The sequence below is a fragment of the Ctenopharyngodon idella genome, chromosome 18, assembly GCF_019924925.1.
Source record: "Ctenopharyngodon idella isolate HZGC_01 chromosome 18, HZGC01, whole genome shotgun sequence".
Classification (NCBI taxonomy): domain Eukaryota; kingdom Metazoa; phylum Chordata; class Actinopteri; order Cypriniformes; family Xenocyprididae; genus Ctenopharyngodon; species Ctenopharyngodon idella.
In genome coordinates this window covers 23,965,879-23,990,925 of record NC_067237.1, presented here as the reverse complement: position 1 = coordinate 23,990,925, position 25,047 = coordinate 23,965,879, and the positions used below count along the sequence as shown (strand labels likewise).

Sequence of the window (25,047 nt, the reverse complement as noted above, 5' to 3'; positions counted from 1 at the left end):
CACAAAAAACCGCAGTCCTGTCCTCATATGCCCTCTCTCACGACAACTTTACTGAAAAACTTGATGTTACTGCGTTTTTGAAGTGTCATGCACACTTTGAGATCGATTATACTGTTCAGTGAGTCAATATAACCATAGTAGTTTTAATTAGCAACATAAACTAAATCTATTTTATTCTATCTAAATGCATAGGAAGCTCACTTACTATTAAAATAACGTCTATGAATTCTTCATAAAGTGCTTTCTGTTGTGATTGCATAGAAAAGTATTAGAACAATAAACCTGGCGAAACGCTCAGTCGTCGAAAGATAAAAATGTCGTTTTACATTAAAACACATTTAAGTGACGCACTAACGCAGATAGGCTGTTTTGTTCAATAGTCCCGCGCCAGATTATGGCTCATTGCACGATCCGTATTTAATGCGCATATAAAAGAAAACGAAACCAAAGAGGGTTTGTTTAGTTTCATTTTCTTCCATAAAACTGGACCGATGCGTTATGCCACCAGCGGTGAGTATCAATACATCTTATAAACATACAGAACATTTGTAAATGCTTCTTCTGAGTTATTATTGTGAGCAAAGCACATTTTTGACTAACTGTGACATCCACGAGGTCAGTCTTGACACAACTAATGTCCAGAAGAACAGTGGCGTCGTCGTTTTCTGCAGGTCACTTCATATGGACACGAGCTGCTCCTTAAAATATATATATATATGACATATATATATATATATATATATATATATATATATGTTTTTTTTTTTTAATTTCTTTTAGTAATTGATTGTAGAGACAGAAACCTTAGAAAACCTTTTGAATGAGCTACGTATGATATTACATTGTTTGTATTACTTTGCATTTATATGGAGAACATTATTTGGAATATCAGTGATAACATGAGTGCCATCCTGAAAGCATTTACCACAAAATACCTACTGAACAATAATTTGTCATGGCTAGCATGTAGCATACAGGCTGTCTTTTGTTTATAACAAAGCCTGAAAAGTTGTGTCTATATCAATGTGAAGAGTATCAGTTTATATCAGTATTTTCAGCATTTAAATAATACCTAGTGAATTGAAAATTATTGAACTAATTTGTAGCAATACACATGCTTTTGGCATTGCCAAACAAACGCTGTGTTGGTCCTAGACCACATGCACTGGCATCATAGACCTGTGCTTTGTTACCTGTATATATCAGCACTCGAACGCCATTACATGTATTGTTTTGTGATGTTAACAAAAACAATGTCTACAAATCAAAATTAAGGAATTTCTGTTTAATGAGTCTGATTTTTCCCCAGCTAATGGATGAGGATGGAGAGGGAGGACTGGTCGGTGGGCTTCCTGGTGGCCCAGGAGGCCAGTGCACTAGTGGACTTACTCTGCAAACAGAACAGTGGTGTTCTGGATCGGATCTTTGCCATAGTGGACCCTAACAGAATGGATCAGCTACGGTCACTGACCAACAACAGAGATCTTGTCTCAGCCACTGTAGATTACTTCAGAACTTCAGACCATAACATATGTAGACGGTTTCTCTCCACAGTATATCAGTACTGTGAAAACATTCCCTTTTATCTTGAAACGACAGTGTTGTCCGTAGCAGAACACACAACTGGTAAGTCATGTTTGCACTTTTTTTTAAATTTTACTGCAGGGTCTCCCCTACTCATAACATCAATTAATATTAAAGCATAATTGTGTTATTAATCATGATTCAATTTAACAACATATATCAGTTTATATATTATTTGTTCTACTATTTAATTTCAACACATAATTTTAGAAAATAATATTTGAAGTGAAAGTGAAAGTATTCTGTAACTGTTAAAAGAAAGGAGCTATCGCTTAAAATATGAATGTTAATGAATTATGGGTTATAATTATTCAGACAGTTGTTTCGTTTTCTATGCTTTGAAGGAACAAACTTCAATCATACAAGTGACAATGATAATTCTTCACCATCACGAAATGTGAAACGTCCACGGCTAGGTATGTTAAACTCTTAAAGGGACACACCCATTTTGAATTTTGACTCATTATGTAAGCTATCTTGAATCAGCTTGAGCAACCCAACTGTTAAACTTACTTCAACTTGGATAACAGCAATCGATTGTTCATACAATAACAAGAGCTGCATCTCCCAGTGATTTCAATTTGTTTGATTAATCTTGTAAATGATCAAAATAACAAAAAATAACATGCTTAAAAGTTTAAAAATGACTTAAAAATTGCTAAAAATCACTACAGCATTACATTGAGCATTGACATTGTTATTAATGTTAACATTGTGATCGACAGCATTATAATACTTAAAGGGTTAGTTCACCCAAAACTGAAAATTCTGTCATTAATTACTCACCCTCATGTCTACGCTCATTATTGGCTGACGCTATTCATGTGAGCACCATGATGCATGCGTGTGATGCTGATGCAGGAGCCGGCCAATAATGAGCCGGCATTCTGATGTAGAACCCGAAGCGCTGCACTGTGTTTACTATGTGAACAGAGTAGGAGACTGACAGGGAAGGGAAGAAATTGTTGAATAAAGTCATTATTTTTGTTTTGGTGCACAAAAAGTATTCTCGTCACTTCATAACATTTAAAGGATTAGTTCACTTTCAAATGAAAATTACCCCAAGCTTTACTTATCCTCAAGCCATCCTATGTGTATATGACAATCGGAGATATATTAATAAATATCCTGACGCATCCAAGCTTTTATAATGGCAGTGAGTATTCAACTTACGAAGAAAGTGTAATGCCTTTCGCAGTTCAAAAAGCTTACACTGCTTACACTACAACCTACGCCTTCCTTATTCAACTTACGCAATGCCAGTTCCCTTTTTTCCGTAAGTTGGATACGGAAGGCGGTTAAATATGTTAAATATGGATTTTTTTTTTTACACAAATGCATCGCTTCCCTTCAGAAAGCCTTTATTAACCCCCCAGAGCTGTGTGGAGTACATTTATGATGGATATTTATTAATATATCTCAGATTGTGTTTATCAGAAAGAAGAAAGTCATATACACCTAGGATTGCTTGAGGGTGAGTAAAGCTTGGGGTAATTTTCATTTGAAAGTGAACTAATCCTTTAAGGTTGAACTGCTGTAGTCACATGGACTTCACTACCTTTCTGGGCCTTGAAATTGGTTATGACGTTGCTGTGTATAGGGTGATCAGAAAGCTCTCGTATTTCATTGAAAATATCTTAATTTGTCTTTCGAAGATGAATGAAGGTCTTACGGGTTTGGAACGAGGGTGAGTAATTAATGACCGAAATTAAATTTTTGAGTGAACCATCCCTTTAAAATCATCCCAAAAAGTATATGGACACTTAAACCACACTTAATAATATATCACAGTTTTTTCAATGTATAACCAAATTTCAAACCAAATTGCATTTATTTTAAAGAAATAAAGTCAAAACACACTTTTCAAAGATGTTTGTTAGGTGCACAAATGGTTAAGAAAACCAAAATTACAGAAGTAAAACATCTTTCTTTCTTTCTTTCTTTCTTTTTATTTCAAACAACAACCAAGAAAAAATAAAATAAAATAAAATATGAAAATACAATAATTGTATTACCGCATAAAAAAAAAAGAAAACAATATCTACGAATAATCATCAATTAATTACATGTGTCCGAAAAGGAGCGGGATGAAGCAAAAGCTTGTTATTTACCCACCCATTCAAAATTCCAATATATATTAAATATTTTCTATATATACTTTATATTCGTTGCACAATAACAAATAAACTTTTTTTTTTTTTTTAAACCTAATTTTACCTTTTATACTAAACAACCCATCACCCTTTAGTCTTAATACAATCAATCTTTTAACCCACCCTCACACTCCCTTTTGTTCATCCTCATATCCTTTTAATAACTCGTTTTTATACAACTTTTTAAACTGTTTAAAGTTTGTACAATATTGTAACACCTGCTCCAAATTATTCCACAACCTCACCCCACATATAGTGATGCACATACTTTTTAGAGTTGTTCTTATGTTGAGCTTTTTAAAGTTTAATTCATCTCTCAAATTATACCCACCCTGCCTCTCCATAAACATTTTTTGTAAATTTTCCGGAAGTAAATTATTTCTTGCTTTAAACATAACTTGTACCTTCTTAAATTTAACCAGATCAATAAACTTTAGTGTATCTGATTTCAAGAATAGTGAATTTGTATGTTCCAAATATCCTACATTATTTATGATTCTGATTGCTCTCTTTTGTAATGTGCATTTGTAGGTATTTCCCCAGATTTCCACACAACTTAAGTATGGCACTATGAGTGTATTATACAGAATACACAATGATTTATTATCCAGAATATATCTCCAGAATATCCAGAATATATAAATATATCTTAAAAAATATCTAGCATGATTTTTTTTTTTTTTTGCAGATGCCACATGGTTTGATATTTTAATAAAGCTAATAAAGCTAAATTTTTTTGAGGTTTTTGTATGAATAGCAAGCTATATTTCATGATAAAACTTTAATTTTTGTTCACAGAAAATTGACAATTTTTTGATTTTCTTACCTAGATTATTTACAGAGCTATACTGATGCTCTTAAATCCATGGTTCTGCAAAAACATGAGACAGTGACACAGACTGTGGTAAAGGACATCCATCTGGATGACACATGGGTGTATTTAAGACAAAAGAACCCTCTACGAGTAAAGGACAGGACCATCCAGCCTCAAGCCTCTCTAGACAACCATGAAGGAGAAGAGTCAGAGCATAAAGTGTCTGTTGAGTCTCTTTTGAAAACCACTGGCAGGGTTGTCGTGCTGCTGGGCCAGGCTGGATCTGGTAAGACCCTGCTGGTGCACTGCCTCGGCCGTAGCTGGGCTCAAGGCTCCTTCCTGTCTGTTCACCTGCTGTTTCTGCTGGAGTTCCGGCAGCTCAATCTTATCTCACGAGATCTTTCCCTGAAAGATCTACTCTTTCTCTTCTACCCTGCTTGTGAGGATGAGGAAAGTGAAGCAGTTTTTGAATTCATCCTCTCAAACCCTGAGAAGGTCTGCTTCATATTCGACGGGTATGATGAGTTTCGTGCCAAGCTTACAAATCCTAAAAAGCTTGAGAGCTCCATTGACCCAAACAAACCTCTGCCAATGACAGATCTCCTCTCGGGACTGTGCAATCGTAAAATCCTTCCAGATTGCACCATGTTGATCACCTGTAGACCACGAGATGTGACAGACATGTTTGCGAGCCCTGGATTCATAACCTGTGAGCTTCAGGGGTTTGATCGATTGGGTGTGAAGGAATACGCTGAGCAATACTTCCATGAAAAAGGAGATGAACTCAAAAAGAAGGCTGTAAATTTGTTAATGGACAACCGTCACCTCTTGTCGATGTCTCACGTACCTGGACTCTGTCATATCTGCTGTGTATGTGTGGATCATCTGTTCTCCAGTGGAACTCATGCTGATCTACAGCTTCCAACGTCCTTAACTCAAATCTACATGCAAATCCTGTTGGCGTTCCTCAGACGCATCAGTGGAGGTGGGGTGTCTGGTACACCTCTACTTCAGAGATACAGAACTAAAATTGTTGAGATGAGCCAGTTGGCCCTCAAAGGTCTGGAGGAAAGCACCATAGTCTTCAAGGACACAGAAGTGCCTCCAGAACTCAAGGAATTTGGCATCAAAAGCGGGATACTGTCTAGAGTGAAGCTGACGTTTGAGGATGGATCTTCAGGATACGGTTTCACCTTCATGCACCTTACGATGCAGGAGTTTCTCGCTGCTCTCCACCTCATGACCAGTCAGAACATCACAGAGAGTCAGCTTAAGAAGAAGCTTAACTTGAAAACCCGCTGGACCACCAAGACTGACCCAAAATCTGTCTTTACAGACTCTCTCCATCTTTATGTATGTGGGCTTGCTGCGGAGGCCTGCACCTCCAGTTTGGTCCAGCTTCAAGTGGCCGAGGGTGCCATGGCTTTGGTACAAAAGCGCCAAGCTGTCGTCTGTAATGTTTTGCTGGGTCTAGCTGGAAGTACCAGTCAAACAGGCCCCAAAATTGTGGAGCTGTGCCGATGCGCTCATGAAACACAAGATGCTAAGTTGGCAAGAGCTATTGGTTCGAGACCACAGTTTGAACTGAGAAATATCAGACTCAATGCTGTTGACATGGATTCTTTAGCATTTGTAACAGCAGCTGCTGATCAGAATGTATGTCTGGACTTCGGTGGCTGTTCACTTGAATTGGATTGTTTGGAAATCCTCCCTAGTTTCAAGAATGTGGGTCATCTCATGTGAGTTTTCATAAAATCCTTCTTTATATACAAATTATTTATGTGTAGCAAATGATATGTGTAGTAAATTGGAGTCCATATGGCAGCTTTAAATATTGATGCACAATGAAGTGGTACCACATTAACTATCAGCTGATAATTGGTTGTTATTTTATCTATATCACTTGATATTAGATGTTTAATTTAATTGTGCAAGCTAAAGTAGTTTTTAGTCTGAAGCTGGTCATGTTGATATACTCAACTTTCAAATATATTTCATTCAAGTTTCCGTAGCCGGAAATATGATGACAGGTTTGCAGAGGCTTTGTGCGGTATCCTGTCTAAACTCCAGGCCTTGTGGCGATTAGAGTAAGTTTTTGATTCAACCAGTGTCTGTTGTGTCCTTTTTGCATTTTGTCACACTATTTCCTTGCATTTTGTTTTGCTTTGGTTTATGTTTGTCTCTGATTTACAGGTTTATCAGTGGAGGCCTCACTGATGTTGGAGCTGCTAAACTTGCCAGGGCTTTGGAGGACTGTCCACACATCACACATCTAAAGTAATACCATTTTGCTATGCCATGTGTTTCATAGATTGAAATTTCAGGCAATCTAGTGATTTGGCCTGACATGTTTATATACACCTATCAGGCATAACATTATGAGCACTGACAGGTGAAGTGAATAACACTGATTATCTCTTCATCATGGCACATGTTAGTGGGTGAGATATATTAGGCAGCAAGTGAACATTTTGTCCTCAAGGTTGATGTGTTAGAAGCAGGAAAAATGGGCAAGCGTAAGGATTTGAGCAAGTTTGACAAGGGCCACATTGTGACGGCTAGACGATTGAATCAAAGCATCTCCAAAACTGTGGGGTGTTCCCGGTCTGCAGTGGTCAGTATCTATCAAAAGTGGTCCAAGGAAGGAACAGTGGTGAACCGGTGACAGGGTCATGGGCGGCCAAGGCTCATTGATTCACGTGGGGAGCGAAGGCTGGCCCGTGTGGTCCAATCTAACAGACGAGCTATTGTAGCTCAAATTGCTCAAGAAGTTAATGCTGGTTCTGATAGAAAGGTGTCAGAATACACAGTGCATAACAGTTTGTTGCGTATGGGGCTGCATAGACGCAGACCAGTCAGGGTAGCCATGCTGACCCCTGTCCATCGCCGAAAGTGCCAACAGTGGGCACATGAGCATCAGAACTGGATCATGGAGCAATGAAAGAAGGTGGTTTGGTCTGATGAATCATGTTTTCTTTTACATCACATGGATGTGTGTGCATGTGCCGGGTGCGTGTGTGTCGCTTACCTGGGGAACACATGGCACCAGGATGCACTATGGGAACAAGGCAAGCCGGCGAAGGCAGTGTGACACTTTGGGCAATGTTCTGTTGGGAAACCTTGGGTTCTGCCATCCATGTGGATGTTACTTTGACACGTACCACCTACCTAAGCATTGTTGCAGACCGTGTACACCCTTTCATGGAAACGGTATTCCCTGGTGGCTGTGGCCCTGCCACAAAGCAAAAATGGTTCAGGAATGGTTTGAGGAGCACAACAACGAGTTTGAGGTGTTGACTTGGCCTCCAAATTCCCCAGATCTCAATCCAAATCGAGCATCTGTGGGATGTGCTGAACAAACAAGTCCGATCCATGGAGGTCCCACCTCACAACTTACAGGACTTAAAGGATCTGCTGCTAACATCTTGGTGCCAGATACCACAGCACACCTTCAGGGGTCTAGTGGAGTCCATGCCTCGACGGGTCAGGGCTATTTTGGCAGCAAAAGCCAACACAATTAGGAAGGTGGTCATAATGTTATGCCTGATCGGTGTATGTTTCTGCTTATTTTTGAAATTGGAATGGAAACATTGTTTCCAAAAATTTTACAGTAGGTGGTCATGATGATCTGTCATGAACATCTGTCTTGTGTCAATCAGTGTGTTTTGTTTATCTGACAGTGTCAGCGATAACTCCTTGAAAGATGAGGGTATAAGAGTGATTGCGGAAACACTATCCAGACTGCCCAACATCTCCTCTGTTTTGTAAGTAGTGTGTTTTCATTTCAATAGCTTGATTATATGTAAACTGATGCCACTCTCTTTCACTTATTTAGACATTCACTGCATTAAAAAAACTCACACAATATTACTTATATTACATTTGGTGCATTCTTACACTTTTACTCAGGATGGGGAGAAACGTCATTTCCACAGATGGAGTCCTCACACTCATTGAGAGGATGGCTGTCTGCCCTTCTGTTCAGGAAGTCCATATTGAGTATGTTGTTTTGTTGGCCTGTATAATACAGTTATAATGAAAATAGCAAATGAGAAACATTTTCCACACAATTTGGATCAGGGGTTCTCAACTGGTTTTGCTTAGGGGCCTGTGTTTTACTGTACATAAAGTTGTGTCCCATAAATATGTCCTTAAAATCTTAATATTAATGTACTTTTAAGTAAAATGAATATTAATCTTTCCATGTTTTGACCTGTGTTTATTGTAGTCTTGGCCTTATTTTCTTTTACCCTGTGTAGTTCATGGTTTTTGAAGATTAGGGCACGTCGCTTGACCTGTCCATTTGTGTCCATTTCACTGTCATGGGATGTTTCATTTTCTCTTATTGTATACAGGGGGAATAAAGAGATCAGCCTTTCCTTCTCACAAAGCTCTGACACAATGTGGTGAGTGCTGACTGCCAGAAAGTCTCTAAATATGTGTTAGAACTTTGGATTGGTAATACCCCAGAACTCCAAATCATGTTTTTCATATTTCATATTTCCTGTTTGAATATTGTTTGTGGTTACTTTGTGCAATATGCACTTGGCCAGTTATTGCAGTGCAATGCACCATGTCCTGAAAGGGACCATATATTATAGGTGATAGATGGTGTGCATTATTTATTTATTTTCTGCACAGTTTGATGGTCTTTCATGGCATTCTATAACACAATAATAATCCATACAATTTGAATATAATAAAACTACAAAATATTTTTTTTTTTTCTCACTTTTTCTTTCTTAGTGAAAACACAGACTTGAATAACACGGAAGGGACAAAGAATTTAAGGTAAGTGCTAAGTCCTTTGAAATAGTATTTCTTTTCAGATAAAGGACAACAAATGAATCCTTAGTTACAAAGTCTAGATTTTAAACTTAACTCTGAACTTTAGACTTAATGGATTTAGATTTTATGGCTTCATTATATCATATAGTGCTTTCATTTTATGTTTAATAAGGTGGTGTATTGTGTTTATAAAGTGCATAAGCGTTCATCACTGGGCAGCATTTCAGGAGAATTAGAGGACAGAGTCAGATAGTTTGTGGAAGAGGGTTGACTTGCCAGAAGTTACGCAATTTCAGGCCAGTCATTGGTTATATTGAAGATGGCAAACAAAAGACAAATGTGATGCAAAATCTCACGAGAAACTACCATTGTTTCAGTGGTTAATATTTTCCAAACCAAACATACTGCACTGACAGGAAATACATGTTTAATTGTTTCTTTATAGGTTTAAGCAATGTAACATCACAGTTTCCCATGTAGCCAGTCTGTGTAATAAACTCAAGGGCTTCTCCTTCATAACCCTTTTAGAGTAAGTATTAAAATCCACCATAAATCCCACCTTCCAAACTTCAATATACCTCACAGTGGAGTTCATACACCCACAATTCTTCATATAAGTACAGCACTGATGTTACATGTTTTCCTCATCTCTCAGTTTGTCCTACAACTTGCTGAGTAACAAGGGCCTAAAGAAGATTCTGGACCTTCTGCCTGAACTAGGAACAATTCAGGAGATCAAGTAGGCCTATGTTTTTATCTGCTTCATTTGAAAGTGAAACTAAAGTGACTTGTGGCCATTTATGGTGTCCCATACTCTGAATTTGTGTTCTGCATTTAACCCGTCCAAGTGCACACACACACACTGTGAACACATACCAGGAACAGTGGGCAGCCATTTGTTGCGGCACCCGGGGAGTGATTGGGGTTTAGGTGCCTTGCTCAAGGGCACCTCAGTTGTGGGTAATGAGAGTGGAAGAGAGCACTGTTCAATCACTCCCCCCCACCTACATTTCCTGCTGGTACTGAGACTCCTTCGGGTTACAAGTCCGACTCTATAACCATTAGGCCACTACTGCCTAAACTTGGTTTTGACAGTTACAATGAAACACTTTTTTTAAAACAACTTCCCCATGTAACATACCGCCAGTGCATTTCTGTTTTCAAAAGAGTATGTTTTTTGTTTCTGAACACTCACACAGTGTCAGTGAAAATGGTGTTGATATGGATGGTGTGGTGATGCTTGCTTCTGCCCTTTGTAACCAGAAGAACCTGAGGAGAGTGGATGCAAGGTAAATACCTTGTTAATATCAGCATGGAGTTTTTGATAATTTTTCTGCATGTCTTGAATTGCTGTTAAAATGCTAACACTGTGCTTTTTCTCACCAGTGGAAATGAAAAGAAAAAGTTGGTTCTTTGGTTTGACACCATTAGAAGGTACTAAAAACAGTTGTGGTTGCAGACATTTTTGCTCAGTATGTTATGTATAAATATATAATGTAGGCATAGTATAACCAATGTGCTTCATTAATGCAGACAAACTTCAAGACAGCTGACCCCAAGTGAAAATGGGATACATGTGCATAAAAAACTCAGGTACATTGCTCAATTTTGCTTCTATATGTTGATTTAGCGATGATCATTTAATTTATGTGGTTTTTTTTTGTCTTTCCAGTTTAACCCATTGTGATATCCAACCTGCCTACATGGCCAAGCTGTGTAGGCAGCTGGTTAAATGTAAAAACCTTCTGGACATTGAGTGAGTAGATCTAATGTCTGCTAATCTATAGTGTAGACAAAAGACTGTTATATATGGATGACCTACATTCTACTAGTCCACATTGTTTATTTGTGTTACAGGTTCTCCCATCTAAAATTATCAAACGAGTCCATTGAGAAGTTAATGTCGATCCTTCCTGAAATGTCTTCTCTTCATCTACTGAAGTAAGTGGCCACAACAGTCTGGTTCCTGTAGCACAGCTGTAATTGATCCCTATCATGAATGACCGGATATTACTTTTATTCATCTAAGATTACCTTATTTTTCAGCTTAAGTCATGTTGACTTATCTACAAATGGGGCTTTGTTATTGGTCAGATCTCTTGCTGACTGCCAGCGTGTCACGGCTGTAGAACTAAGGTGTCTTACTTAAGATCATATCAAATATTATAGTAGTGTTAACTTTCTTTAAATATATATATTTTTTAAATAACTAATATTGATTATTTGAATTCCTAAAGTTGCTTTTAACATGATTCTTAGACACCAGGCAGAAGCATTCATCAAATTTGTTCCTGAAAAAGCAGAGGCAGCAATTTGCAAGTAAGTAATGTCAGCTCACCTTTGATACAGTGGCCATGTGATTATGACAAAAATAATACTTTTCAGTTATTTAGATTTAAATCAGGATGGTCACTAAATGGTCAAGTTCTTGGCAGCATGACGCGCCTTTTAAAATTACTGAAGCTGTCAATCACTTCGGCACATGCAGTGAGTTCTGCCTTCTTGTGAAAACTCTATGAAGTGATTTATACTTACTGTATTTACACTACTGTACTTACTGTACTTACACTTATTTACATTGTTTCTTCACCTTGCTGGCTATAATGAGAGCATTCATGAGAGTGCAGAACTCAACTTGGCATTTGAGTGGTATTGACAAAGTCTTATTCTATAGTCTTTGGTATTGAGCGGATTTCTTCTGCACCAGTGAGTAATATCAAGGACTTAAGAAATATAAATCCAAAAAAACAAAAATTAAAAACATTACAAAATGACCAAAACTAAAATGAAAATATACAAATAAAAGTGATTTGAAAATATAAATTAAACTATAATAGTATATAAATAATATTAAAATAACACTGCTTTTGATGCAATGCATCTTAAACTGAATGCTGTTATGCTGAATCGCTATAATAGATTTATCAGTTTATTCTATGGCCTTGGCGCCTTTGGAAACAGGAAGTTTTGACTCTCTCTGTAATGTTAACAGGCTCACAGAGTATAAACTGAGCAAAGCCAATGTCGAGAAGCTCTCAAGGATACTGGAGAACTGTCCTCACCTATCTGAACTGGTGTAAGTATTCCTCTGTTCTTTTACTCCCATTTTCTCATCTTAATAGAAGTTCTGTCATGTCAACTCTCTGAGTGTTCGGCATGGTAATGGGTATGACAATGTTGATATGTTTGGTCTTGGCGGAATAGATCTGTTACGCTGCTGCTGTTTTTATTGCTGCTGCTGCTGTAGGTTATTTCTGCTACTGCAGAGCAAGTACGGGACTTGCTACTGCCAATACATACACGACACACTGCTGTGAGCAAGACATGTACTGCTGTACAATATAGCGTACATGAATTACCTGTAGCAGATTTATACAGGTGGAGCTGGGGAAGGTGGAGGGTTTCTGAAAGCACGCTGCACTGCTAAGGCAAATGCTACCCAAGTATTTAAAGGTTGAGCATGTGAGCTCATTGGCCACTGATAGAGCACGAATCAATCAGCTGTGCCCTATAGATAATGATGTGATTACGAGCAGGTTGAGTTAAAGGACCTGTTAGCCTGCGCCATCTAGAGTTTCATGACAGAACTTTGTATTTGGTACATTTTAATGTGGTGTAATCACAAACAGTTATTTTTTTTATTTCTTTCTCCATTGTAGCTTGTCTCATAACCTTCTCCGAGATGAAGGGGTGAAATGTTTTGTTGATTATTTGCCCAAACTAAAGATCTCAAGCTCTGTGAGGTAGGAGTTTAGTCGCAGCCTGTCTTCACTGACATTCGTTTTCAAGTTTGCTTGTAATTGACATTCTGGAATAATTTACCTCATAAAGTTTACTTATTGTTCTCCTTCATAGTCTCAGTGGCAACCGAATGACTCAAGTAGGTGCGCTGGATCTGGTCAACTCAATGAATACCTGTGAAAAAGTTGTTGCTGTTGAAGTCAGGTAATGGATAATGCACTAACACTTCCATTTGTTCCTTTCTTTTCATTGACATAGGTTCACAGAAAATGTTTTTTCTTTTCTTTTCAGTGATTCTCTCAGAAAATGAGACAAATTTGTGAAGTTTGTTATCTAATGTATATGCTTTACTCATCTTTAGTCTTGGAGTGGAAGATCAGTCTTTGATTCATTTTGTGCAGGAACATGTCAACGGCAAGACTCTTAGGTAATTTCCCCAAATGCATATGTGGCATCACAGTCAAAACACAATCAAATAGTCACGCAGATAATATGATTCATTCACTTAAGTCAAAAGTGAAAGTGTTTCTTTTGTTGTTGAGCTTCCTCTTATAGTTGTCTTGACATACAGGTTAAGGGAGTGCAGTTTTGAGGGCATACATTTAAAGAAGCTTGTGGAAATCCTGAACAGATGCCCTAGACTACTTACATTAGAGTGAGTATTTCACCAGAGTTACATTACTATGTACAATATAAGTGTTTTGTGCACACTTCATAACTTGGCCTATTCTTTATTGTCCTCACAGAAAAATGCTGTACCTTATAGATCCATTGTTGTTAAAAATGTTTATTGTTCCTCTCTTTCTTTAGATTGTTTTCTAATTCACTGCAGAGCCAAGGCCTTTACTTTTTACTGGACAGCCTGGCTGAGCTCTCCACAATCCATACTGTGAAGTAAGATTTTTATAAGGATTGATCTCGCAGATAAATTATGACATTTGTTTATGACATCTCTTTCAACAGTTGCATGGATTTTTGGATAGTTGGAATATTAATACAGGTTTTAAATGCACATTTTTCTATTCCTCTCAGATTAAGAAATAATGGTCTGGTTTCTGAGCAAATAGAGTATTTTGTCAAACAGTTCAGTAGCTGTCACCAACACAGAGACATCAGGTAAGAACAGAACAAAACATCTGTTTATATAAGGGTGTATCTTTAACTTCTGGCATTTAAGTAAGCAATAAGGTATGAGAGGCTGTGCTGTATCGTGAATAAGTCACAGCTGAAGGGCGTTGTTAGGCACGAATGCTCGAAGTGGAGCAACCCCTTCAGCCGTGACTTATTCACGATACAGCACAGCCTCTCGTACCTTATTGCTTTTATAAAACGGTTACCACACAATACAAATATTAAAGCCAAAAATATGCAACTTTCATGAAGTAAACTCTTACTAAAAGCCTTCCTTCTGCCGGAAAAAATAGTCCCTGACCATGAACATCAACAGAAGTTACATTATTACGCCATTAGATGGCGGCAAAGACTGTCTTTATGAGCGTGTCAGTCAGTCGCGAAGACTTTTACATTGAAAAGACTGAATTGTTGTGAACACGGAACAAGACGCAACTGACAAATGCTTTGACTAGCGCTGTCAGTCATAGGAAAACCCCTTAACTGTTAAAAGGACAAGATACTGCAGCGGACATTTAAACAGATTTTTTATTATGAACATAGGACTGACCTGAAGGAAAATACTAAATCTGAATGCAGGTAATAAACTCGCTCACTCGATCTCTTTCTCACAACTCTTCTACATAATACAGTAAGCTTCAATAAACAATATCAACTGAGAACATACAGTTTACGTTGCTAAGAGTGGTTGCTAAGGGTGTTGTGTAGTGATACACAGAACTGTTGGGTGAAGCGGTCATAGCCGTGTTTTATCGTGAATAAAACACAGCTATTGACCAATCAGAATCAAGGACAGGAACTAACCGTTTTATAAAACATTTAATAATATACGCTACCAGTCAAAAGTTTGGAAACATTACTATTTTTTAATGTTTTTGAAGGAAGTCTCTTATGCTCATTAAGGCTGCATTTATTTCATAATAAATACAGAAAAAACAATAATACTGTGAAATATTATTACAATTTAAAATTATGGTTTTCTATTTTAATATACTTTAAAATATAATTTATTTCTGTGATGCAAAGCTGAATTGTCAGCATCATTACTCCAGTCTTCAGTGTCACATGATCCTTCAGAAATCATTGTAATATGCTGATTTATTATCAATGTTGGAAACAGTTGTGCTGCTTAATATTATTTTATAACCTGTGATACTTTTTCAGCATTCTTTGATGAATAAAAAGTTAAAAAATATCAGCATTTATTTAAAATAGAAATCTTTCGTAACAATATACACTACCGTTCAAAAGTTTGGGGTCAGTCATTTTTTTTCTTTCTTTTTTTAAAAGAAATTAATACTTTTATTCAGCACGGATGTGTTAAATTGATAAAAAGTGATAGTAAAGATGTATATTGTTAGAAAAGATTTATATTTTGAATAAATGCTGTTCTTTTTAACCTTTTATTCATCAATGAATCCTGAAAAAAGTATCACAGGTTCCAAAAAATATTAAGCAACACAACTGTTTTCAACATTGATAATAACTGAATATCAAATCAGCATATTAGAATGATTGCTGAAGGATCATGTGACACTGAAGACTGGAGTAATGATGCTGACAATTCAGCTTTGCATCACAGAAATAAATTATATTTTAAAGTATATTAAAATAGAAAACCATAATTTTAAATTGTAATAATATTTCACAATATTATTGTTTTTTTTCTGTATTTATTATGAAATAAATGCAGCCTTAATGAGCTTAAGAGACTTTGTTCAAAAACATTAAAAATAGTAATGTTTCCAAACTTTTGACTGGTAGTGTATATCTCTTTATAGATTTTTTATAATTTACCCTTGTCCCAAACCCAGACTTTCAATTTAAAAATATAAATATTAAAAAACTCTAAAACTATTAAACAAAGAGTGTAACAAATATAAACCATTTCAGTATTTATTGATATGAAATATGAGACATAGTATATAAAGCAAAAATTAAGTTTTGTTTCACTTACAGAATGTTTTGCATGTCATTTCCAATGAGGCTGTAATTTTCTCAAATTAAATAAAAAGTGTGAACATAGAATGTAATTGTGTGTATTTATCATATATAAAATGCTAGCTATGAAATTAGCTGTAGCAAGACAAATGCCATTTATCCCACCATAGAATGTTAAACACAAAACATGTTTTGAGACGTGATGGAAATTTTGGTGGATGTGTGGGAAACAAATGTCAGAATTTTCCTGTGATACATGTATATACTCTGTTGGACATTGTTAGTACACAAACTTGTGAATGTGTGAAAAATGTTTTAAGAGTTTATTTTCCAAAAGTTCAAAGAGCAAAAAATGCCCTAAGAAACAACAAAAGTTTATTTCTGTGATTAGTTTCTATTTTTATAGAGCAGATACAATGTGAGGATAATGATGTGTTTGGGATCTTTTCATTAGGATTGAAGAGCCATGGCTGACAGGAAATGCTGTTATCAATCTAATTGCCAAATGCCTCAATCTGCAGCCACACATCAGAGAAATCAGGTACAGTTCTGAAGCAGTAACCTACAAGCCACACACATATCAGCCTTTATGACAACATGTACCAATTTTCACAACCTTGTAAGCACACCACAATGTTTGTATTAATATGTGATATATAAAAAAAACTGCAAAAGTAGTGAAAGAGACAAAGTGATATTAATAGTATTAACAGTACACCTGTTGAATTGTTCAAAATTACTCGAGTTAACCAAAATGTGTCTGTTTATTTAACTGTGTGCAGTGCTTGAAGTGGACCAGTACGCGCCGGTACGCAGTACCGGATCTTCTCAATTTTTACCTTTAGCATACCGCCAGTTTTCCATGCATACCACACCCTCCCTTTTATTTTTCCTCTTCAAGCACTGACTGTGTGTGGGTTGTGGGTGGGTTACCGAATGGTTTCCTGTGTGGCAATGTGACCCTAATTTCATCCTACTTCAATCCACTCACACATTCATGTTCAATGGCACAACTCATTTTTGTTTACACACAGTATATCCATTTGCAAATGATCCTAACTTAATAATGTATTCCTAAGTCACAATGTAAAAATTTGAGTGCAAAATATTGCTTATGAAACATCCCAAGGAGATTAAAAAACATCTTTTACCAAACATTTGCAGGGTCAGCCGTGGTTCCATAAACATCATTACACAGGACAATTCCAGTCCCAGCTCCATCTCTATGTAAGTTTCATAACTCGCTATAATTTTTACGCTCATAGAGTGTGGAGTACTATAAATATCGTGTTTAAAAATGGTTTACAATATTACCTATGCAAAATTAATTTGGCCCTTTTCTGTCTGATAGAGCTCATCCTGAAAATGTCTTACCTGCTCTTCAGTCCATCAGGTGTGTTGAGTATTTTTTTTTTTTTTTGCTTGTAAGTTTGTGCATTTTTGTTAACTTGTATTTTAATATGATATTCTGTGCATTTGAAACTAAATTCTTTTATCACGTTCACTTTTGTCACATTCTTTAGCTTTGATGGCTGTGACATAGAAGGACAGCATCTCACTCCTCTGACACTTCCCATCCAGAAATGTCTTGCCTTGCAGGATTTAAAGTATGTCAATGAGAGTTTATGCTGATTTTGGTGTATTATGTCTTTTTTCTTCTTTTGAATCTTACTTCATTTTGTGTCCAGGTTCTCTCAGCTGAAAGTGGACAGAAAAGTCACAGAGTTTTTTTCTACTGTCATTCCATCCTTACTGAATCTCAGGAATCTCACGTAAGTGTTTCATAATTAAGCACAATAAACAGATAGTAATCTTTATTTGATAGGTATGGGTGTGGTGGAAATGATGCCACAACTGAGGGACAGTTGTAATTTAAATTTTTTTTATAGAAATCATTTCCACACTGTCACATTTTGTTTTTAGGTTTGTGAATCTCGTTTTAGATTCCATGTCTTTCATTTTGCATTGGTTTATTCTAGTCATGTGTTTCTCTGTTCTGTTTAGTCATTGTTTGATTACTTTCAGGTATTCCTTGTTATGTGATTAGTACATGTGTATTTATGTTCCTCATGTTACATTGTTCTTTGTAACCTGTTGTTAGGTGAGTCTGTGTGATGTCAAAGTTCATGTTCAAGTACATGTTTAAGTATATGTTCATGTTTCTTTTCTAGTCAAGTTTTTAGTTATGTATTTTGTTATCACATCAATAAACTGCAACTGGGCTCTCACTTTCAACTTGCCTCCAGTGGATATGTTACAGAAAGCCAGATCAAGAACAATGCAACATGAGGTTTCACAGACAAGGCTTAGATTAAGCCAGGATTATGACTTAGTTAAATTAGGACATTTAAGTAGCTTTTATAAACATGCCTTAGAAAAAAAGAAGAAAAAAAAAAATGGCACTGACGTATTTTAAGATATGTCAGTACAAGTTGCTTTCGGTTTAAGGTATAATTCACCCAAAAAATTTGTCATCATTTACTCACCCTCAAGCTGTTCCAAACCTGTATGAATTTCTTTCTTCTGTTGAACACAAAATCTGTTGAACACAAAAGATATTTTGAAGAATGTTGGTAACCAGACAGTTGACGGTAGCCATTGATTTCCATAGTAGGAGAAAAAATACTACAGAAAATTACTACCGTCATCAAACTTCTTTTGGTTTAAACATAAGAAAGAAACTCATACAGTTTTGGAATAACTTGAGGGTGATTAAATGATGACAAAATTTTCATTTTTGGGTGAACTATCCCTTTAAGACAGCTCAAACATAAGCCTCGTCTGTGAACCCTGTCATATAAATATTAAAATCGTTTTGAATGAATTTACTCTTTGTTTAGATGGTCATGCTTTAAAACATTTTATGTAATTTTACATAAAATAAGATAAAAAAAATTTTTATTATAAATACTGTATACTTTACAGTCTTGATTTGAAAGGAGCAGCTGAGGAGGACGTGGAAGCTCTTGCTGAAGCATTACCAAACACCCCAGAATTTGAGAGTCTGAGGTGTGTTGTCTTATTACTCTTTTATACAAGTTTAATTTTGCACAGGAAACAAAAGAAGGTCTTTACAAGGAAAAGTATGTGTTCTTTCATTATGTGAGCTTATTTACCTTTTCCTTCCTATATTTCTTGTAGTTTGTCCCAGCTTGTTTTGGGTGACCGTGGAGCTGCAATATTTGGGAGAGCTCTTCAAAGTGTGCCAAATCTAAAATCATTCAAGTAAGTGCCTGATTGTCTGCATTATTTCTCATTGCAACAGAGTGCAACATTGCTGATTGGCTGATATCTTTTTGTCCAGTCTGTCCCAGTGCTCTGGTTGGACGACAGCTCGAGGGTGTGACCTGGTCAGAGGTCTGGTGCAGTGTGTCTCACTGGCAGAGATACGGTAATACATGTTGTAGTGTCAGTTTGTCAAACACTGCACTCTTGAATTTAAGAAATGTGGCTAGTTTGTAATACATTCACAGTCATTGACAGGATATACTATATTTAATACTATGTTTTCAATTATAGACTGGACTCTGTAGTGCTTGATGAGGAGGGTATTACCATCCTAGCACAAGGCTTCAGCCGTTTGGCCTCCCTTCGGAGGCTCAGGTAAGACTCATACTCCCTGTAGTCTTCATTATAGATTTAGCAAACACTCAGTAAGCAGGTATACTCTCCCAGAAGCCCATCCTTTTATTTCATGTCTAATGTGGTTGTTTGCTCTCCTTAGCTTGAACAACATTAGAGTGGTGACATCAGAGACGTTTGTGAATGGCACTGGCATACTCTGTCTTCTTGCCTCTTTTAAAGGCTTTAGACAGATGGAAGAGATTGAGTAAGTATTGTGGTTCTTAAAAGCACATGTACACAAATGCTAACACAGCATTTGGTTATATGTAAACATTTTTTATGGTATTTACAGGTTGGAAAGTTGGCGAATGGGAGATGGTGGCGCTTATGAGCTTGTGAAGTACATTCCTTCATGGACCAAACTACTGAAACTAAGGTATGGCAACTGCAACTATGAGATTCAGATTATTCTCTATCTGAGAGAACAATTTATAAAGCTTTTGATAGAGCGCCCTCTAGTGGAAACAATTAAATATGGTGGAAATAGAAAGCAACTTGTTAAAGGATTAGTTCACTTTTAAATAAACTTTTGCTGATAATTTACTCACCCCCATGTCATCCAAGATGTCCATGTCTTTCTTTCTTCAGTCGAAAAGAAATGAAGGTTTTTGATGAAAACATTCCAGGATTTTTCTCCATATAATGGACTTCAATGGCCTCCAAACGGTTCAAGGTCCAAGTGACAGTTTCAGTGCAGCTTCAAAGGGCTTTAAACGATACCAGACGAGGAATAAGGGTCTTATCTAGCAAAACGATCGGTCATTTTCGAAAAAAAAAAAAAAAATGTAAATGTATATGCTTTATATAAAAAATGTATATATAAAATATATATTAAAAAATATATATAAAAATGTTCGCCTTCTAAGTGCTTCCGCCAAAGCCGCATTTCCGTATTCTCCAAAAAGTTTACGCTGTATGTCCTACGCCTTCCCTATTCTACTTACGGAACGAACGCAGCGCCAGTTACATTTTTTCAGTAAGTTGAGAATGCGGAGAATACGGAAATGCGGCTTTGGCGGAAGCACTTAGAAGGCGAACATTTGTTTATATAAAGCATATACATTTACATTTTTTTTCGATCGAAGTGACCGATCGTTTCGCTAGATAAGACCCTTATTCCTCGTCTGGTATCGTTTAAAGCCCTTTGAAGCTGCACTGAAACTGTAATTTTGACCTTCAACCGTTTGGAGGCCATTGAAGTCCATTATATGGAGAATAATCCTGGAATGTTTTCATCAAAAACCTTCATTTCTTTTCGACTGAAGAAAGAAAGACATGAACATCTTGGATGACATGGGGGTGAGTAAATTATCAGGAAAAGTTTATTTAAAAGTGGACTAATCCTTTAAGGTTTATTTAAAATGTACACTACTGTTCAAAAGTTTCTGGTCAGTAAGATTTTTTTGTAAAGAAATACTTTTATTCAGCAAGGATGCATTAAATGGATCAGATGCTGAACATTCAGCTTTGCCATCAGGAATAAATTACATTTTAAAATGTATTAACATACAAGACATTACATTTTTGCAGTCTGTCAGACAACAGTATGACTGACCAGGCTGGAGAGAAGCTACTGACGGCTCTATCCCATTGCAGAGCTCTTCAGAAACTACAGTAAAGCGTTTACTTACTAATTACTAATTAATGCGTGATATTACTTAGAAAATCAGTAGCTGACCATTCTTCATTATTTCATTTTCACAGGCTATCCAAAAACCAGCTTGGTCAGGCCAGTGCTGCTAAACTATCTCAAGTCCTTCCGTTACTGCCTGAGCTTTCAGAACTCAAGTTAGTCATACGTGTTGTGATCTTCATAATAAATAATGACATAATTTTTATTTTAGATGAAACTACTGCTTTAAAAAGATGTCAATGATGGTGATATATATATATATATATATATATATATTTTTTTTTTTTTTTTAGTTTGTCAGAGAATCAGTTTGACCCACAAGGATGTAAGGCTATTTGTGAAGGTCTCATGAGCATGAAGGCACTGAAAATACTACAGTAAGACACTAAATACATTACAGAGCCACATATATGATCAGAATGTATGGATTTGTTACATCACATACACTACTGTTCAAAAGTTTCTTCTTTAAAGGCACAATATGTAATTTTTTTGCCGCTAGAGGTTGCTTATTCAAAACAAAGGCGTAGCTTGATGATGCCGTAAATCATCGGCGTTGTCGTTTTTAGATCAACAGCCAATGGAAAGGAATCCGACGAACTTGGGCAGAAATCATGTTCATGGATGAGCTAATGTATTTAAGTTTTACTAATGTTACGGTAGTATGAAGCAGGATGGGTCGTGGGAGCGGGACGAGACCGCTGGAGCGAATGCTAATGAAAGACACCTGTGATGCACACCAATCTCGAGTTCAGCGGAGCTTTTATTATGCTTTTACTGCAGTCGGCCGCTTCCGCTCTTTTCATTGTGTATGCAGTAATCTAGATCGCTATTAGTAAAACTGGAAATCGAGGGTGACGCGCATATGACGTCATTGACAGGCGACGCAATGACCGTGTCCTGGTTAAAATTGCTGATTTCTCTGGATTTAAACATTTTTGGAAACGTTTGGGTTAATGTAAGTACACAAGTCAACAACATATATTTAACATTAAAATAAATAACATTGTTCTAGTGGTTTTTGGATATTTTAATAAAAAAATCTTACATATTGTGCCTTTAAACAAATTTACATGGTTTTAATTCATACTTTTATTCAGCAAGGATGCATTAAGTTGATCAAAAATGACAGTTATTTTAAATTGTAACAATATTTCACATATATTAATGTTTGACTGTATTTTTATTTAAATAAATGCAGCCTTGGTGAGTAGAAGAGACTTATTTTAAGTGACCCCAAATTTTGAATGGTATATAAGGTGATTTGGTTATTGTATACTGCTGCATACTGTAAACCACTGTAACTACTTGTCTCTCAGTTTGACTTCAATTGGGAGTTCAGATCTGGTTGGTGTGGCATCATCCCTCAAATACTGTCCATCCATAGAAGATGTCAGGTGGGATCAGATATTTCAAACTTCTTTAAATGCTGTAGTTTGACTCATAAATGCATGGATGGACCCACACATTAAAGGATTAGTTCACTTTAAAATGAAAATTACCCCAAGCTTTACTCACCCTCAAGCCATCCTAGGGTGTATATGACGTTCTTCTTTCTGATTAACACAATCAGAGTTATATTAATAAATATCCTGACGCATCCGAACTTCATAATGGCAGTGAACAGGACCAACGAGTATGAAGCTCAAGAAAGTGAATCCATCCATCCATCCATCCGTCATAAATGTACTACACATGGTTCCGGGGGGTTAATAAAGGCCTTCTGAAGTGAAGCAATGCATTTGTGTAAGAAAAATATCTATATCTAACAAGTTATAAAGTGAAATATCTAGCTTCCACTACGTCCTACGACTTCCGTATTCAACTTACGAATACGGAAGGCGGTCTGGTGAAGCTAGATATTTCACTTAATAACTTTTTAAATATAGATATTTTTTTACACAAACGCATTGCTTCATTTTAGAAGGCCTTTATTAATCCCTCGGAGACGTGTGGAGTACGTTTATAATGGATGGATGCAGTTTCTTCAGCTCATACTCATTGGTCCCATTCACTGCTATTATAAAGCTCAGATGCGTCAGGATATTTATCAATGTAACTCTGATTGTGTTCATCAGAAAGAAGAAAGTCATATACACCTAGGAAACCTCGAGGGGTGAGTAAATCTTGGGGTAATTTTCATTTTAAAGTGAACTAATCCTTTAAATTGTTCTGGTCCCTGTATGTTTTTCTAAAAACTTCCCTTAGTTTATAAAGTCATTGTCTTTTTCAGCTTGTCATGGAATGGATGTGGCGACAGTCTTGCATTCACACTGGCTGAGATTCTGCCCCTGTGTACAAATCTGAAAAGACTTGAGTAAGTACTTGGGTGCTTGCAGTGAAGGTTGCACCTTATTGTTTGATTACATGTTGGATTTACAGTATGCTGATGTTATTGAAACTAATTATTGCAGCCTGGAGGCCAATAAAATAACCACGGCAGGAGCTACAGCAATATCCAAATGCCTCCCATCATGCCCCTCCATTGAAGTAATAAGGTATGACTTGCATATACACTCTTGATCTGACAATTTTAGTTTTCGTAATAAATAAGAATCAACTAGTAGAACTGATTGACATGCACATTCAAAGGAAAATTCTCTGAATTTGTCACTTTATACAGACTCTGGAGGAACCCAATTGCCAAAGATGCTGAGAATCTACAAGATCCGAGGCTGAACTTTTCATCAGTTTAATCGCTTGATCTTTTGTTTCCTTTTTAATATTGTAAATAAGATTGGTGTAGTGCTATTGGAGTTTCAACATTAAGTTATTTAACGGGGGAACACATTACCTCATTAGAACAATTCATTATACCAAACAACACACATCCCAGCTGTTCAGGGACTGGATTCATTTAATGTCCATCTAATGTAAACAATAGGCTCTGGTCAGTAAAGAAAAGCTATGCCGTGCCAAAAAAAAAAGAAAAAAAAAAGCACAATTTCCTTTTTTAGAGATTTACATTTTCAGTTTTGCTAAATTGCAACAATTAGAAACAATGAAAATGTGACTAATTAGCTAGTCGTAGTGAAGCAGGCAGCTCTCTTGTGAAGTTCAGCACAGTTATGCTCTTTGCTGATACACTGAACTAAGATATCTTGAAGCTCAGAGCCCAGTCCTTCATTAGGGGCATTCATGCACTGATCCACCCTGCACTCCACCATTTTGTGTTCTCCTTTAAATTACGTATTTATGTCTGGGTTTTATTTGATCTGTTCAACATTCGTCTCTGAATTTTATTTTTTTGTTATTTGTAAAGTGCTTTACACAACTTGTAAGATGAAATTGCTCAGTGCTTGTGTCACTGGTAAACGCACAACCATCCTTTCTAGTAGTTGCACTGATCCTAATTACATTTATTTTTTTATTTGCACTGAAATAGTATATAAATAAAGGTGGTTCATCATAAAATTCATATTTTGGACAATAGTTCTTCTGTTATTTAATCAGATCTCAAAATAGAATATAGATAGGCTAACAGAGAGACCAAACTTATGTAATGTCCACATCCAATGCAGTGAGTTAATATAAGTGTCTTAAATTGTTGTTATCATTATATTTCAAAATGGCAGGTAAGTTGCGGTAATCTGATTTGTAAGAGAAAATATTTTAAAATTGGGCCCTGTTCAAACGTT

The 25,047-nt window shown here is 36.4% G+C and overlaps 1 protein-coding gene across 4 annotated transcripts; it reads left to right on the top strand.

Annotated features, from left to right (window-relative positions):
* Positions 1 to 30: 30 nt before the first annotated feature.
* nlrc5 (NLR family, CARD domain containing 5) lies at positions 31 to 24,827 on the top strand. 4 transcript variants are annotated; one of them, XM_051869529.1, is made up of 44 exons: positions 32 to 510; positions 1,310 to 1,626; positions 1,929 to 2,000; positions 4,568 to 6,290; positions 6,555 to 6,638; positions 6,745 to 6,828; positions 8,232 to 8,315; positions 8,461 to 8,550; positions 8,907 to 8,957; positions 9,298 to 9,342; positions 9,785 to 9,868; positions 9,995 to 10,078; positions 10,539 to 10,628; positions 10,726 to 10,773; positions 10,873 to 10,932; positions 11,012 to 11,095; positions 11,197 to 11,280; positions 11,386 to 11,475; positions 11,599 to 11,658; positions 12,332 to 12,415; positions 12,999 to 13,082; positions 13,195 to 13,284; positions 13,442 to 13,507; positions 13,652 to 13,735; positions 13,891 to 13,974; positions 14,113 to 14,196; positions 16,607 to 16,693; positions 17,317 to 17,379; positions 17,504 to 17,545; positions 17,676 to 17,759; positions 17,841 to 17,924; positions 19,078 to 19,161; positions 19,294 to 19,377; positions 19,457 to 19,543; positions 19,672 to 19,755; positions 19,877 to 19,981; positions 20,069 to 20,152; positions 21,307 to 21,390; positions 21,481 to 21,564; positions 21,703 to 21,786; positions 22,729 to 22,806; positions 23,643 to 23,726; positions 23,824 to 23,907; positions 24,033 to 24,827. In XM_051869529.1, the coding sequence occupies exons 2-44, from the start codon at positions 1,317 to 1,319 to the stop codon at positions 24,103 to 24,105; spliced, it is 5,262 nt and encodes a 1,753-aa protein (XP_051725489.1). In that variant the 5' UTR covers positions 32 to 510; positions 1,310 to 1,316; the 3' UTR covers positions 24,106 to 24,827. The 4 variants fall into 4 exon arrangements, with proteins under 4 accessions (XP_051725492.1, XP_051725489.1, XP_051725491.1 ...); XM_051869530.1 differs by lacking the exon at positions 32 to 510 and adding an exon at positions 551 to 671; XM_051869532.1 differs by lacking the exon at positions 14,113 to 14,196 and having other exon boundaries at positions 31 to 510.
* Positions 24,828 to 25,047: the final 220 nt, after the last annotated feature.